The following is a 17,996-nucleotide window of genomic DNA, read 5'->3' as shown; positions in this document are numbered from 1 at the left end:
AAAAAATTAAGGCTTATGAAGGTGTCTGATTTGATACACATTTAAATAAACAAATAAATGAATGGATGGAATAAATGAATTGAATGAATGAATTGAATAACTGAATGATTGAATGAATAACCGGTCTAGAGAATAATATATGTTATTTATAATAATTATTTTTGTTCGGGTTAGATCAAACATCGGACTTCCATAAGAAAAGTTTAAATTTTCCGACTCTTAAAATTTTTCCTTTTTTCTGGAAAAATTGTATAAAGCTGTGTCTAAAACTATTTCATTAAAAAAATCGAAAAGTTTCAAAATTTAAATTAAAATCATATGTTTAGAATTATGTTTTGGATATGTTTTTATTTTTACATTTAAAAAAGCTAATTCATTTATTTTCTTTTTAAAGTTTGGAAAGTTTGCGAATTTAGATTATATGAGGTTTTGGAGACTCAGCCTAAATATGCTTCTATCTTTTTATTATTCAGTCTAACATTTTGCTTTTCTGGATTGAACTTATTTGTAAAAATAAGAATTAGGATCGGGCAATTGACAGAAAAAAATAGTCACGACGGGGACCTAGAGACTTCATTATATAAATTTTATTAAATAATAATACATGTACCTATTTAATTTGGGCCCTGATGGGAGCAAGAATCCAGACTTTTTTTTACTTTCTAATACTAGATAATAGGAATATGATTGAAATTCAATAATTTGGTCAAATTAGGAAGTAGTCCGAACTATCAAGAGCACAAATTAGATAGGTTTTACTATATATATATATATATATATACAAGATCTTCTTTTAAACGAAAACTTGTTTAATATCAAAGATTGCCCCACCGATTGTCAGAATTCGTTTTCCCGTAACAGCTGTGATTCTAATGGGACGTGCTTATGCAGAAATAACTATTATGGATTAAAATGTGAAAAAAGTAATTTTTTTTAAAACCCCTAAATTCTTCTGTATTCTTGACTATAAACCATAAATGGGGCCAGATGGGGGAGGCAATAATTTATTTAAAATGTTATTAGCAAATGTCAGAGCCTTCGCTGGGCCTTTAAATTTAGAGATGCCTGGCTAAACTTCATAGTGTTGGGTTCGTAAATTCAGACCCGGATTTTTAGCAAGATTTTAAAAATTCAGATAATTTATGTGGTTCCTTTTTTAAAAAATCTTGTAAGATCTGATTTTGCCGGAATCATATTACAAAATATTTCTGTGAATATCAAACAATTTAACTATAAAATTATATATATTTTTTTTAATTTATATGAAAAATCAAGATATAAAAAAAATGATATAAATTAAAAGTAGTTTTGAATCGTTCATGGCAAAATTGTCTGATATTCACAGGATATATATGATAAAATACGTTTCTGGCTTATTGGGACTTGCTGGGTGACACGGAGCCTTTTTAGGTAAAAATTTGATATGATTAACATTAATTGAAGTATTTTTTGACTTTAATGATAATCATCACCCTAATTCAGATCTAGGTCTTAGGAAGGGGGATTATTTGACTGCAGTTAAAATTTTCACTTTTTATTGAATAGAAAAATACAAAAGTTCATAGCAAAATTATCTGAAATTTATGGGTTAGGTATTTATTTATTTATAATGTACATTTCCGCTAAAATTAAATTTTTAAAAAAGCGCCCAAATAATTTATTTAAATTTGAAAAATAATATAACAGACGCTAACATATATAATATTATTTAAAATGTTTTTATTTATTTTTTTCTTTCTTTCTTTCTTTCTTTCTTTCTTTCTTTCTTTCTTTCTTTCTTTCTTTCTTTCTTTCTTTCTTTCTTTCTTTCTTTCTTTCTTTCTTTCTTTCTTTCTTTTTTCTTTCTTTCTTTCTTTATTTCTATCTTTCTTTCTTAATAATATTTAATTTAAGCCGAAACCAGGGAATCTATTTATAAATTTTCTGAATAGAAAATGCCTCCATGTTTTACTTCTTTCCATTCTCTTAATGCTTTTAATACCATATCTGATTCCTCTAAAAATTACACCATATATATATTTTCTATATTCATTTATTTACTTCTCTCTAATTTAGCTAATTAAACATTTATTTGAAATTTAGAGTGTAAATGTGACAAGAATTACTTCTGTAATCGGAATGGAACTTGTTTACCTTTAACGAAATTAGTAGTAAAGCTATTTTTCTTTATATATATTAATTTTAAAAAAATATATAATATATTGTCACGCTTTGAGGTTGCGAATTGAGAATTTTCAAATCGACGTTGATATTTAATTATTCGAGTTAAACATCTTCGCTTTGGGGATTTCCCATTTTACGATGTGATAGAGTCCAACTAATTTTTTTTTTTAAAATATTAGTATATCTGGTCTCCTAAGTTTCCCTTGGTTTTACTAAAGAGAATAAATATTTATTTTGAATAATTTATAATAAATAATCGGTTATTCAAATATTAATATCAAAATCAGTTGTTAGGGTTGTGTCCTAAGGTCGGCTTAATTTGGATATTTAATTTCTTTTTAGTATAGGCTAAAAAAAAGGGGCGTCCACTAGCCTTTACAATCTCAAGGGGCTTAAAAAAAATTTTAAAATTATTTTGAAAATTACTCTTTTTTTAGAAAGTTTCAAATTTTTTAGAGGGCTGGAGCCCCTGTGCCTCCCCTACTGACTATATTTGATCTTATTTTGGTTTATTTTAAGTATTTTGGTAGGATTGCTATTTTTCATATTTTATTCTCGTTTTTGTTTAAAATATTTATTTTTTTTGCTTTTTTGGCTATTTAAGTCGATATTTAAAAGGCTGTTAAATATTGGACTATTAAGTATTAACCTAGGAACAAGAGTTTCTATTATTTCATCCAGGAAAATTATAAGCGAATATACTAGTTTTTAACTATAGGATCATTTCGTGTCTAATAAAATATAAATTAATATTAAAAAAAAATTAAAATAACATATCTACCTCTTCATAAATAGTGCATAAAATATTTGAAATTAAATATAACAAAACATTATGAGATCGCAGAGTTGAGAATCTTATTAAGGGGCATTCCTGGTTAGAGCCTTGCAAGTTGACCCGAAGCTGGGCCTAACATTTTTAAAAGGTAATTAGAGGCATATTCAGCGCTTAGAGGACAGGATCTGGCTTCAGAAGCATAAAAAAAATTCCAAAATATATATAGAAATGATGTTTTCTTTTCACCAATAAATAATCATTATTAGAGTTTCTCTATGGTTAGTGATTTTTACTTTATTTATTTTTGTAAAATGCGCTTAAATTATATTTATTGCATTTGGGCCTAAAAATTGATAAAAATTCTGGACCAAGCTCGGGCTTAAAAATTGATAAAGATTTTAGGCCCTCAGGTTAAAAATTGAATTTGCAGGGATTTAGTCTTGGCTCAGCTCTTTGATAACGCTGTAAAAAAACTATTTAGGCTCTTCGTTGTTTAAGTTTAAACCTATTGAGGAGTTATTACTATGATATTTTGCGTTTACTAATTAAAAAAGTCAAAATTTTTGAATACAGTAGCGTTTCAGATAGCTGTTTCTAAAATTTTAAGGAAGCGTTTGAAGGCTGTTTTAATTAGTTTTCTTAATATTATATTTTTTCTAGCATTTTAAATGTTACGTTAAAGATGTTAGACCATGAACCAACTCTTGTATATAGGAATTAACACTAAACCCAAATTATTTTATGTCCCCTCAAATAAGGCTGTACTTTCAAATTTATTAACAATAACTGTTACCTATATTTCACTCGGGTTAACAGCTACTAAGTTTAACTGTGAGTCCGGATATACATATAATCCCATGATAATTCCCACCTTTCCTTGATGGATATAAGTGTAATTCCATTCGTTTTTTTTGCATCAGCTGTGGTGAGCCAATTAGATGAGATTTATTGAGAATATTGCTTACCAAGATATGTATTGTCAAATGTAAGCTGTTTCTCCCTTTATTTATTTTGCAATGGAGAATATAATAATTAATGGACTTAACAGTTGTTGCAATAAATAAATGACAAGGGCTGTGGTATGTTTAATTTCCAATTTATTTGTTAAAATTGACTTTAGGACATTAACAAACTTTGTCCAAGTATACGGGTTTCAAATAGATCCCCTTTCCTGGTTAAAAATTAATTTTAAGGAAAGTGACAGAAGGAGAAATTTTAAAAAAATATATTAAAAAATTATTTCATTAGCCAAAGTCAGGGAAGAACAATAGAAGTAGTAGAAGTGAGTTAGATCATAGGAATAAAAAAAAATGAAGATGGCTAATGTTAACTGAATAAATTTCGATGCTGCTTAGAAGAGTGATATGTTGTCAGACTAGTGATGACACATTAAGCAAAAGGATCTTCTCAAGAAAGTATTTAATATTATTATTGAGAGGATTAAGCTAAGACTTTTATTATTTAAAAAATTAATATGACGTGAAATTATTTTAGTAATTAGAAAAGATTTTATATAAAAATATAACGATGGAGTTGTAAATAATTTTTTTTTATATTATATGCGAATGATATTGATTGATTTGAAATAATTATTATTTATAATCATATTTATTCTAGCGATTGGAAATGAAGAAACATAATGTCACATCAAATTATGAAAATCCTTTAAAAAAATTCTAATTTTTATAATTGAATAATTTTGGTTTTTAGCTTATTTTTTTCTAAAAATTTTGAATTTCTATTGGCTTAAAATAATATTAAACAAAATAAGCGAGTTTCTGAGCGAGAAAGGAGAACGGTATCTTCCTGTCTATGCTTATATTATATTTTTGAAAAATGTATTCTAATAAATTCATAATAAAATATGGTCTATTCAAATTATCTTTAAAATGAAAGATTATAATTAAGCAATACCGTGTCGATAAATAGTTCGTTCCATATTAAAATGATATTTAAAAATGGTTAGCATTAAAATGACTACATATAAACCAATACCTGATATAGGCTAGTGGGGTTGGTATGTATTAGATATAGAAACCCCAATTTTGGCTAATATTTTATTTATTCGGTAACAAGAGCTTAAACAAAATAAATACATAATGATTATGTTAACCGTCGCATCCTGAAATGCTTATATGAAGCAATGTTTAAGGAAAATAAGCCTTGACAGCCTTATACATATAAATGTAGCATATTTGGAAAATTATTTAAAGAGTTAGGGAAGCAACCGATAAAATAATTTTTAAGCATTTTAACATGGCAGACAGATTATGATACTTTATATTTTTAATTTACGAATAATTTTTCATGTTTTTCATTCCAATTTATCAAAAACCTGTTGGTCGGAACCGTTAAATAGTAATCCTGGAGATTTTGCTAATAGGTTGCAGAAGGGTTTGAACCTCAATTTGCCATATCTTAAAGGCTTGCATTATTATGGCTAAAATCTCAATCGACCTATTTTTAAATCCACCCAAATATTATAGACACTTTTCTCAATATTTTATTATTAAATTTCGCGATATTCTTACGAAAAGGTTGTTGATTCTCTTCTTATTCTACTGAATAAACAATTTTTTTTTTAAATTTCCGAATTTTAAATTATGCTTTATGAATTATGATAAATGTAATACAATTTTTTTAAACTTATGCGAATAAATTTCCCAATCTGACAGATGGATTGACTATAATCCCTCGTGCAGCTGGCACATCTCTAATTTGAGACTTCACTCATGTCTTCCTCTCATCACCCCCTCATGTAAAAACAGGGACCCACTTACAAAGAGTTCCCCAGAAATTTATCGACCGATAATGATTTTGTGAGTAACGACCTTGCATCTCTGACTCAACACACAAAACATATGTATGGATAAAAATTACATTAAATTCAAATCTGCTAAAAAATGCCGGACGGTGTTCATTTCGCTTTGACCGATGCGGGTCTCCGAGAGCAGATATAAATATTAAATTAATGAATTTGTATCTATTTCTTTTTTTATTTAGAAAATAAAATCTTATTGTTGCCGGTAAAAAAAAATATTTTTTAAAGACTACATTATAGACAAATTATTTATACTATAATAATATTACATATAAATTTATAAAGGTAACAAAAAGGAACAGATTAAAATTAATTATATTTAGAATAAAAATAAATGTAAAAATGCAGTTTATTTTTTTAAAAGGTATCGTAGAATGGAAAATGTGCTTGTTCGGGAACCATTAAATCGGCCAAAAAACAGGCCGTGCCGGCTATTCCTTCGTATAAACTGTATGGGGAATCTGGAATTCTAGAACCCTTTTCAAATTCGGCTATTAATTAATTTATTTTAAAAAAAAAATTAATTTAATTATGCTTACAGTTAAGATTATATAACTCAAAAAATATATAAAAACCAGATACAATGCCTATGGAAGAAAGGGAAATTATTGTTTTTTTTCGAGGAAGTAAATAAATCTATTTGTGTCGGGATTAGTATATAAATATATATATTAATAAAGTTATGAGTATATGTGTTATACGTGTAAATATGAATTCGGCAAAACGATAGGATCGAGTTAGCCATTTGTTTTTGGCCTCGGATCCCTTGGGCATCAGCCTGTAGAGAAGTAGAAACGCATAGGCGTTACCAGCGATCCCGTGACACAACCCAGGCCCCTTTTTGAGAAGGCCCTTTTGCCATATTAACTCCCCACACCTCTCGGCGGCTTTCAAATACTTAACGTCTCCCAATAGAAGGTAAGCTTTGGCTAGCAAGTAAATTACCCCTTTGGTTGATTTCAATTTTTTTTCAAAAAATAATAATTACAAAAAAAAATTACAATTTTTTTTTTTGATTTCTTTCTTTTGCCCATATACCTTTTCTTTTTCATCTATCCATTCATCCATCCTTATTTCAACCTTCCCTCTTACCCGGCGCTCCGTGGCACCAATGAACCAACTCGTCTTTCAGATTGGGCGGCCCCCCAGCTATTTCCATCAAAGTTGGCGCGAAATTTCCGTCTTCCCATTGACTGTCTAAAAGAGTGTCTAAAGTAGCGGTTACGTCGCGCATGGCATTCGGAATCGTCTGCACGATAGATTGATAAGTCAATATCATTTTGAGATTGGAACATAACCCGTGTGCCGCACCTATTTTTGTTATTATAAAATAAATTAATGCTATATATATTTTTTTATATGTTGAAATCAGGGGCCTGCAGGCAGGGCCCTAAGCTTGGTCCAAGTACGGGCCGGGCCGTATTTTAATTTTTTAAACATACACAGACCTGGCCCAAATTTTTTTTTTTGTAAATCCGGGCCGGCAATGCAAATGGTACCTCTGCAAGTTTCTGGTTGAAATCAAGTAAAAAAAACTATAACCATTAAAATCTCTAATTTGAGGAATTTCCAACTTAGATAAGGTGCCCAATTAATCAAGACTAATGTTGTTAAACGGCTCGATTTAAGCCGATTTTTAAAAACGGCTACCTCTATATTTTATCCACAATAATATTACACAAGCCTAAGGATTTCGCCTATATATGGCACAAAGGTTTAGATATCTATTAGCGAAATCTCGATGCTTAAGACAATTGTTTTCTTGTTAAAATATTGATTTAGCAGTTTATAAAAATCGGCTCAAAACGTGCCGAACAACACTAATCAAGACCTTCAATTTTCTGATAGTAGATAATAAAAAGTTTGATTGACACTAAAGATTTCGGTCAAATTAGGGAGTTGCCCGAATTATGAGTAGCTCAAATTAGACAAATTTTACTGTAGTTGTAAAATCCAAAAAAAAATACGTCAAATAATTTTGATCATCATAAAAAAGTCAAACCTATCTAATTTGGACTATAGATAATTTGGGCAACTTAATAATTTGCAGAGTTGTTAAAGTATCTAGATACAAGTATCTAGATATAAAAATGTAGTATCTGTATCTATATAGATTTTTTAGAAAGGTATCTGTATCTAGATATTTTTTTAGAGGTATCTGTATCTGTTTTTAGATACATTTTATATACCCCTTTTTTTATTATAAATAAAAATATTTGACTGTTTATTTTATTTCATATGAGCTTATGAAATAAATAAATATATATATATATATTATATATTAATATTTATTAATACTATAATAAAGAATTATATATACATAAAATATTAAAACTTATATATAAAAAATATATATAAATATTCATTAATTTAAATATTATGTCCGATTTTATCAATAAACCATACAAATTTTAATATTACAATATGGAAATGGTAAATTTTATTTTATAACTAAATTTTTAAGTTTATATATTTATTTAGATCTATATAGATGAAGAAGAGGAAGCAACAACAAGTTCTATTGTTTTACCATGGCCAATTTATAGAGCATATTTTAAAATAATATCTCAAAACAAAGAAAACAATTCTCTGATGGTAAAATGTTTGCCGTGTCTACCTAAAAATACAAAAATATCCGTCAGTATGACTTCAACGTGCAATATCGTGAAGCACATAAGGGTATCGATATTATATATTTAAAATTCTAATTTAAATTTTAAGAGAAAACATCCAACCTTGTTAACAAAAATAAAAAAGGGGAAGGAAAATAAAACTACCAAAGAAAATATTGGACAAGGCTCATCTTCCAATAATATTTTTGCTAAAAGACTTTTGACTTTAACTCAAGGCACTTTAGATGATTTAATTATTGCTTTTATTATAGATGGCATGCAGCCATTTTCAATTGTTGAAAATCCTTCTTTTAAAAAATTGATCAACACTTTGGCTCCACACAAAAATATAATTTGCCGACAGACAGTTGTTGGTAGAATTTCCCAAAGATGGGAAAATGAAAAGAAAGAAATAATTAAAAGTCTTATAGAACCATCATTAATATGCACAACAGCAGATTGTTGGAGTGCCTATCGCCGGAATAGCTAACATTTAAATTTGTATAATAATTAATTAAGAATAAATTATTTCAGCAATTTTAAGAAATTTTAATTTTTAGTTCATACATAAGAGTAACCGCTCACTATATAAATCCAATAAGTTTGGAAAGAAAAAATATAGCGTTGGCTTGTAAAAGAATGACTGGTAGTCTTACATATGATAAAATAGCAAAAAATTTACAAGATATAGCTAAGGATTATTGCATTCAAAATAAAATTTCAAAGACCATTACAGATAATGCCAAAAATTTTATAAAATGTTTTAGGTTTATTTTATTGTAAATAAATATAAACATAATATATGATTGATTACTTAATTTATTAAAGAGTTTTCAAGCCAATTGAAAATAATACAAGGAATCAATTGATGATCTGGAAGATGAAGCAGTTGTGCCAATTTCTATATAAAATCTTTATAATACTGATTCTAATTTATCAAAATCATTTAGTTTACCTCATCACCAATGTTGTGCCAGTCACACATTGAATCTTATACCCACTGTGGATGCCAATAGAGCCATGCAGTGTAAACAATATCAGAGGGTAAAACTAATTTTAATTAAATAAGTAATATTTTCTTCATTAGATATAATATAACACAACACTACATAAATGCCAAAATATATGGGAATAGGCAAAATAAGTCTCCTATTTCATCTGAGATTATTAAGGAATATATTGGTCGTTATTTTATATGTCCTAATATAACTAGATGGAACTCCACCTATAATGCCTTACAATTAATGTCAGAAATTATAAAAGCTAAATCTGACAAAGTGGACAAGATATGTGATGGAATAAAACTACCTAGGTTTTTACCTAATGAATGTGATTTTATTCATGAATATTGTTTAGTAAGTTATAAATAATATTTATATATATAGTATTATTTTAAATTAGCTAATGAAGCCAATAGCTAATTCCCTTGATATTTTGCAGGGAGATAAGTATATGTACACAGCTTATTACTGTGCAACTATTTCACAACTTATTATCAAATTAAAGAATTTTAAATAAATGAACCTGAGACACTATTTACCACTCTTAGATGCCTTACTTAAAGGGATTGAGGATAGGTAAATTAATATAATAAATTAAAAATATTTAATAATTCTAGGTTTATTGTGACCTTATTTGAAGATGATTATATTATAGCAAGCATGCTCCACCCTTTTTTTAAACTTGATTGGACATGGTTGCAAATGGAAGAAAATCTTAATAACAGAAAACAATTGATACAAAGATTAGCTGGTGAATTATCATGGTCATCAACTGACTACAAGCAAATAACCTGCCAAAAAAACAAATAATTTAATTTCAGATTTTTTTCAGTACCCTACAGCAGATATAATTTCTAATAATGATTTAAATTTTGATAATCAACAAATTTTAAATAATTTTTTCAAAAATGAATGTAGAGATTTTAGCATTTTTAAAGAATACCCTGATATAAAATTGTTATTTATTAAATATAACACTACAATTCCTTCAAGCGTCCCTGTGGAAAGACTATTTAGTGTTGCTAAAAATGTCTTTACAGATAAACGAGGGATCAAAATTTTGAAAATATTTTATTACTGAAATCTAATAATTATTTAATCATATATTTTCATATATTATATTAAAATCATTATTTTAGTTATATTCTGATAAATGTTATATCGCGTCAATAAATTTTTTAGCTCATTTCATGAATTTTCACAATATAATATTAGTTTAGGTTTATGCAAACCTATAAGAGCATAATAAAAAATGTATTTGTATCTTGATAACTTTTTAGACGCTGTATCTGTATCTAGATAACTTTTGAGACTATGTATCTGTATCTAGATCCATTTAAAAAGTATCTTTTAACAACTCTGATAATTTGAGTCCCAATCAAATTCATGATTAACTAATTAAAAAGTATAAAGTCTTGGTAAATTAGGCAGTCTAAATTGAGCAAAAATATTTATCTTAAGGGGGCCCAAATTAGACAGGTCCATACTGTATCCCATAAAATTTTTAAAAAATCCATGTTATTTTGGTTAATCCCATTATGATAATATTTTTAGGCTTTATTGAATTTTTATCTTGGGACGCCTTTTGGAACGTGTTTCCCGTTCCGTTTCCCGTTTTACTTAAATCTGAATTTTTCCGGTTTCTAAACATGCCGAATCTGCCGTAATATTATATTTATAACCAGGGTGTCGTTCACAATTCAGTTCCATTTCGGTTCCTTAATGCAAAGTTTTAATAACGGTTTCGTTCCATTCTACATCGGTTCGTTCTGGCTTATAAATCAAATATCGGTTCTTTTCGCTCCATGGCAGTTTTTTTAAAAATAAGTTTTCAATTTTTTGTTTAAATTAATCAAAAATATTTACATTTCTTTATATTAGCGCATGTAAAATAAATAATTTTTAAGGAATTTGTATAAAATTTAAAAAAAAAACCAAAAATTAATGAAAAAATAAGCTGAAAATAGATTAAGTGACATAACTGCATATAAACCCGAATGTATTTTATAATTTATTGTGGTGTTCTCCTTTTGGAGTAGGTTGGTTATGATATGGCTCGCTAAATTATGACAATTTCGTGGTTTTAATCATCCAACTATTTAAATTAATCGCGTTATTTTATATACATCCATCACAAATCATAATTTAATTTTACATATATGAAAGTCAAATTTAAAAACCCTTGTGTATACCATAGCTAGAAATACTTAGTTCTCTCAACAAAAAAAACCAACAAACTGGGGGGGGGGGGGGTAAGTGAAATAATTATGAGAAGGACATCCAAGTCTTTTGGGTAAATTTTAGACCTGGCCGAAATTTGAAACAAAAAATAAATACGTTTTTAACTCCGGTCTGGCCTGGATTAATTTGAAGTCACGCCCGAGATTTTTTGGACCAGCCCAACCTGGAATGTCAAATTTTTTTAATTAATAAATAAATCTTAAAGGCTCAACTTATATGATTTTCCAACTTATTAATTGACATAATTTTAATTTGTTAAATTGGCCCAGCCTGGATTTGTAAAATCAAGGGCTGGTTAAGGGCAGGGCAAGCATGTCTCTGTGTACACATACCAAGTCCAAGTCTTATATGTTTACAAGGTGTAAGAAGATAGGAACATTAATTTTTTAGAAGAAAAGAACATAATAAGGAATACATATTTGGTGTAATATAATTTATAACCTAAGTATTCGGTACCATAATAACTGTACATCAGGGGAAATATTTGATGATTTTTACTAATCGAATATTTCCTACCAGATTGAATCATAGCTTCTAATATCTTTTTGACTGTAGAATCATCAACTATCTATTTATTTTTTTAAAGACTCAGAAATTAGGTTACTAAAATACATTAAAGCAATATTATTATTAAAATGCAGCATGGTTTTTTCAATATACCAAAGTTTAAAAACTTGATATAGAAATATGAAAAAAATAAGTTAACCAGGGCAAAAAAAATGATTTGAGTTAAATTAAATAAATATATATAAATTATATCTACTACTATGTATTAGATTATAAGTCACCATATTGGAAAGAAATATGAGTAAAATTGACATATTAAACATATAAATAAAATATTAAATTAAAATAAATATACCTTTTTGCCAAAAAAATCTTCAAGTAATTTCAATCCACTCAAATACCCAGCTCTACCTATAAAATATTCATCACCTCCAATATCATGGTGTAAATTAATATTTTGGCATATGACTGCACCATTGGCATAGTTATTTATGCATTTATTTGAAATATCTATGACTTTAATGAAATAGTATTTAATAGATATTGTTTAAATTATTAATATGAAAAAATAAATTTGGGTTTGATGTTATAATGTTGATTTACTGATTATTTTTATATATCCATAAATAATTTATTATATTTCAAATGAAAGCCCTACATTTTTTTTCCATGCCAGGCTGGAATGATGATAATAGCTGTGCATTGCAAGCCAGAAATGAATATATAATGGATCCAACAGCATTGATTCCAGCATTACCAAGGATAAAGGCTACATCATGTTTCTTATCTTTCTCTAAATTTTGTAAACTTACCTTTATATAATTTAACATATTATCTGCATATAACTGCTTCTCATCTTCATTTAATGATAATATTTTAGGATTGGATTTATTTAGTGAAAGGATCTTGTAAAGGGCATATGCTACACCACCAATACCTACATATAATCCGCCATCTGCATTATTTACGGTGGCTTGAAGTCTTTTCAAAATATTTGATAAAAACATGGTAAGTTTAGGCAGCAAAAATTTACAAGAAATATCAATGTTTCCATCATAATCCAATAGTTTATTTACAAAAAACCTAGTATTCTGCGGAAAATTTTGAGCCATATGTTTTTAATGTATGTAACAATTAATTTGCCCGTAAATAATTTACATCGTGAATGCCTACGCCTGCCTCTGCCAGAATATAGATATATTATATATTAGCCATAATAAAAACTATTTCTATAAAGTAATATGACAACAAATATTGATGAAAGTAACAAAATTAGTAACGGCGTTATTTTGGGGGATATAACATTATTCCTTATATGCTATAACAAATTGATAGAATTTTACGAAGATATCGGGCAGATATTTAGATAATAACATCTCGCCCTTTTTAGAAAAAATAATGGTAGAGGGAGTCCAGATGGTATCTGTCATGTTTTGCGTAAATGATATCCATGAATTATGTTGAAATAAGGTTAATAATGCTTACTACTAAGTCAACATATAGCAATTTTCTAAATACCAACCAAATTTTCTATATACCGACCAAAATTTATTAAAATTTAATAAGACCCTTATAATTTAATATATTATAAAACTATATATATCATCCCTGATCATTGCCGGGATTCGAACCCATGACCATCGGATTGGTAGGCTACGCTTGCCAACTAGGCCACAGACCATTTCCAAAAATCACGATTTTTTAAATATATATTATAAATAAATTTGGTGGTGCCTATCCAAATGAAAAATAAACAAAATACAAATTAGAAGGTAATACTTTAAGGTAGTAGGCATCATTTACCTTGAAATAATAGTTACATTATTATGGCTCGATTTTATCATTTCAAATAAGCAATTAATCAAACTTTGGCTTTCATACAACATGTTCATTCTATACCCTTTTGTCTGTTACTTTATTTTTAAGACCTAGTTGAAAGAATATTCATTGGACCCTTCAAAACCTATACCTACCCACCTAAAAAAATTAGCCACCTTTGGCGGAAATATTCCCACTTTATTAATTACAAGTTTTTCTAGTTTTTAATTACAATTAGTGATGGAAAATCATTCCACTTTAACCGATTTTAAAAAACGGCTAATTGCGTATTTTTATCCAGAGAAATATTGCACTAGAATTGCTTATAGATAACGAAAAACTAAATCCGGAGGCTTAGGGAATTTTTTTTGGCTAAAATACTGAGTTAGAAGTTTTTAAATATCGGCTCAAATGTAATGATTTTTCATTAAAATTATGAGTGAAAAATGTTATTTTTTTAAAATATGAATTAAATTTTAAAAAATCCTTCCTTCATTTACGACAAATTCATTTTTATAGTATATTGTTTGGTTTTAATTAAACTATAAAATGTATTTTTTACATATGTATATTTTGCCTTACTTCATCTAAAAATTTAATTGATAATTTCTCAATAAGTTTATCCGGCCCCTAGTCTACCCCTTCCCCTCTTCATATTTGAAGACTAAATGCTCCTATCTCCCGCTAATTTTGACGCTGCTTTCATTAGCAGAGGTTCCATCAGCTCAATTTTAAGAGATGAGTCACAGTTCCTAGATTTATAGCGGTTTTAAGAATTTCCTGTTTTCTAGTTCCGGTTTCAAACTTTGCAATAAAAAATATATCCATTTTCTCATCATTTTTTTTAGGCTATGTTCAAAATCTTTTTTATAATTAGGAAAAGTTTTAAAAATTTCAGAAGTTGTAAAATTTTAATGAAATCGTAGTATAAATTTTTTTAAATTTTTTAGAATTATATTTGAGCTTTCAATAAAGTTATAAAATTTTGCGAATCCAATTTGTTTTGATATTTTGTACACCGCCTTGGAAAATAATAATAATTTTATTAATCCTATTTTTTGACCCCCTCTTACCCTCCAATATCAATAAGGACATTTTAAAATACTCAGAAGATTTTAAAACAAATATGTGGATATTCCTGATGAATATAAATTCGTACCAATTGTCACCATAACTCTTAACATTCTTCGGGAGCCAGGCTCTTAACCTAATTAAAAATCCTGGCAGAGCCTTAAGAACTAAATCAGGAGACTCAAAAGAAGGCGTCTACTTACGTTAACTCATAGAAATTCAGATTCATATGCTGAGCAGCCGAAATAATCTAGTTCTTTTTCCTCCTCCCTTAATTATTTAGAGTTTTTTTTCCTTCCTTCTCGAATTAAGACATCTATATTCGCGATTCTGATATATAAAATTTTTTTCTTTTTTCTTTTCTCAATTACAAATTTCTGTATGAATTAAATTGATTATATTCCGTAAATTTATAATTAATAATAATTATTATTTCTTTTCTTTTTCTCTGTTAATTTTTTTTAATTTATATATTTTTTTGATATAATTCTTTTTGTAAATTTTATATATTTTTTTTAACAATTGATTTTTAGTGCTGTAAACATTTTTAAAAAAATCGAACGCGTTCGCGTTCAACGTTCATTGACAAAAATCGAACGCGTTCACGTTCAAATTCAAAAAAAGGAACGCGTTCTAAGTTCATGAACGCGTTCATGCGTTCAAAATTTTATAAATTTTTTTTTAAATTTAATTTAATATAAATAAATGCCTTATATTTTTCAACACAATATATTAGCCATGATAAAAAAATAATAGTTTTATTTTGATAATATAATTATAAATACAATAGAGCGATAAAAAAATAAATTTATAAATTTTTTTTCTTAAAGACTAATATTAAAATGCCTTATTATAATTAACTATATATATATTATGTAATTATTTTTACTTAGAACAATTAAAATAAATTATTAACTGGCTATATAGTTATACATATTATATAATATAAAATAATTAATGTTACAATCAGATGTCTTTTTAAATTGGAGCTTGAAGATGTTGACACTGATATAATACTTTTTGGACACATTTTACATTTGGTAACTATTGAATTACCTTTTGATTTTAAAACAGTGAAATATTTTTGATATTTGGGCCATGGTAATTCTAATTCATCTAATATTGAATTTTGATTTTCAGAATCTGATGATGAAATATTTATATCCATGCATATGCTAATCTATTAAATTAAAATATAAAATATTCAAATTAATAAACTTTAATCTTATCTTCTCTAGCAGTAGCACGTTATGGTACGTTAATTGCAATATGAAAGAGGAAAAAGTAAAAACAGCTGATTAAAAAATATAAGACTTTTTTGTTAAAAAATTGGATTAAATATTAATTTTTCAAATAAATAAAAATATAAGACTTTTTTGTTAAAAAATGCGGATTAATATTAATTTTTCAAATAAATAAAAATAAAAAGTGTTTATAAAATTGAACGAACGTAAAATTGAACGCGTTCATCAAAGAAAAGGAACGCGTTCACGTTCAAAGTTCGTCAAAAAAAAAGGAACGCCGTTCATCACCTTTTTTCAAAAAAACGAACTTCGTTACAACACTATTGATTTTCATTATACTGCATATCCATACATGGGTCATTAAGCCCCGCCGACCATACCTAAATATATATCTTTTTTTTAAAAAAAACTTCTTTTAATTATATATTTTTATATTGAATATAGATATATGTTAATAATAAATTTGTTTTAAAGATTTTCGTAATTATAAATGTATTAAATAAAATAATACTCATTCATTAATAAAAGCTTTTATAATTTAAAAAACTAATAGTTAATTTTTTTTAAAAATTATTATTTTGTGAATTTTTTGTTATTATTAAATAAGTACCTGAATATTCGAGAAATTTAGATCAGGTTTACTAATATATTTTTCTAAATTTTAATCCGAAGTATTTTTGATTAAAATGTTTAGCTTTACTGAACCCTCGTTATCTGGGAGGAGTAATAGAAAGAACTGGTTTCTAGAAGTTTGGATTTAAGTTCTATACGATTTTTTAAAATAATTTTTTTTTCTATCTACGTTGTTAATTGATATTTTCTCTATACTATATATCATAAATGCATACCTTGTTTTTCACCTTTTTTTTAATATGAACTTTCTAATAACAAATAATATGTAAACAATAATTTATTTTTAAGGGTACGAAATCTATCTGAAAGAAATAATAACTCTATTAGAATTATGTAAAACATAAAAACAAGTGTTATAAGGGCAGAAATCTTAATAAATATATCTAATTTGAAGCAGAAGGTTCAAACTTAAAACTAATATATTATTTTGAAATAATACATTTATCCATTTTTTAAATTTTAAATATGGATAAACATTTTGAATGCTAGAGCACTTTGGTAAAATTGGGGCTTAATTCCAAAAAGCTTCCGCACTAATCTGTACTATACTTGCAAATCTTTCCAACTAATATAATTATTTATTCTTACTGAATCTTCTTATCCTACGTTTCTCCAGGTAAATAAAGACAGTGTATTATATATCAGAGAGAAAATTGTTGGTAATACTGAGATTTGCATCTCTACTCCCAAATTTACGGGAACATGCTATCTACCCCATCAAAGATATTTGAAGGTAAGGTGTTTCTACCCCCCCCCCCTCCACACCATATTAATGTAGAGAATGTATTATCGAGAACCCATAATAATGGTTGACGTTTAAAAATAATATTTTAGTTCTTATTTGCTTTTCCAATATGAATTCCAAAGAATAAAGGGCGTTATTTAGGTTCGTAAATCGTAATCTGCATTTCTCGATTAACGATTATTATAAACCCTAAAAACAAATTACGCCTAATTTAACGTCTATGGTTTTACCGATTAATTTCTAAATGAGTGAATATGAAAAGCCTTTAAACATAAGTCTGGGGAGGAGGGAAGGGGGAAGGATGATGAATCAATTTCTGAATAACAATCTCGGAGGTAAACCTCATGTGGAGGTATTCTAGTCAT

At 27.3% G+C, this 17,996-nt stretch overlaps 1 protein-coding gene across 3 annotated transcripts; it reads right to left on the bottom strand.

The window, feature by feature from the left end:
* Nucleotides 1-6,019: 6,019 nt before the first annotated feature.
* Nucleotides 6,020-13,221, bottom strand: LOC135926098 (lanC-like protein 3). Of its 3 annotated transcripts, XM_065461786.1 has the most exons (7): nt 13,154-13,212; nt 12,779-13,101; nt 12,476-12,636; nt 12,055-12,181; nt 6,852-7,070; nt 6,461-6,706; nt 6,020-6,250 (listed from the first exon to the last, which is right to left on the bottom strand). In XM_065461786.1, the coding sequence occupies exons 2-7, from the start codon at nt 12,948-12,950 to the stop codon at nt 6,117-6,119; spliced, it is 1,059 nt and encodes a 352-aa protein (XP_065317858.1). In that variant the 5' UTR covers nt 12,951-13,101; nt 13,154-13,212; the 3' UTR covers nt 6,020-6,116. The 3 variants fall into 3 exon arrangements, with proteins under 3 accessions (XP_065317858.1, XP_065317854.1, XP_065317857.1); XM_065461782.1 differs by having other exon boundaries at nt 12,779-13,221; XM_065461785.1 differs by having other exon boundaries at nt 12,476-12,630; nt 12,779-13,221.
* Nucleotides 13,222-17,996: the final 4,775 nt, after the last annotated feature.

The sequence above is a fragment of the Gordionus sp. m RMFG-2023 genome, chromosome 3 (genome assembly GCF_954871325.1).
Source record: "Gordionus sp. m RMFG-2023 chromosome 3, tfGorSpeb1-WG-v2, whole genome shotgun sequence".
Taxonomy (NCBI): domain Eukaryota; kingdom Metazoa; phylum Nematomorpha; class Gordioida; order Chordodea; family Parachordodidae; genus Gordionus; species Gordionus sp. m RMFG-2023.
This window is presented reverse-complemented; position numbering and strand designations above follow the sequence as displayed.

Excerpts from the sequence above, each read along its gene's own strand:
- LOC135926098 (XM_065461782.1), bottom strand. The coding sequence starts at position 13,127 with ATGTTTTTATCAAATATTTTGAAAAGACTTCAAGCCACCGTAAATAAT. Across the intron at positions 7,071-12,054 it reads TTATGGTACCGAATACTTAG|GTGCGGCACACGGGTTATGT; the intron begins GTTATAAATTAT and ends TAACAAAAATAG. Across the intron at positions 6,251-6,460 it reads TGCCGAATTCATATTTACAC|CCGAATTTGAAAAGGGTTCT; the intron begins GTATAACACATA and ends ATTAATTAATAG.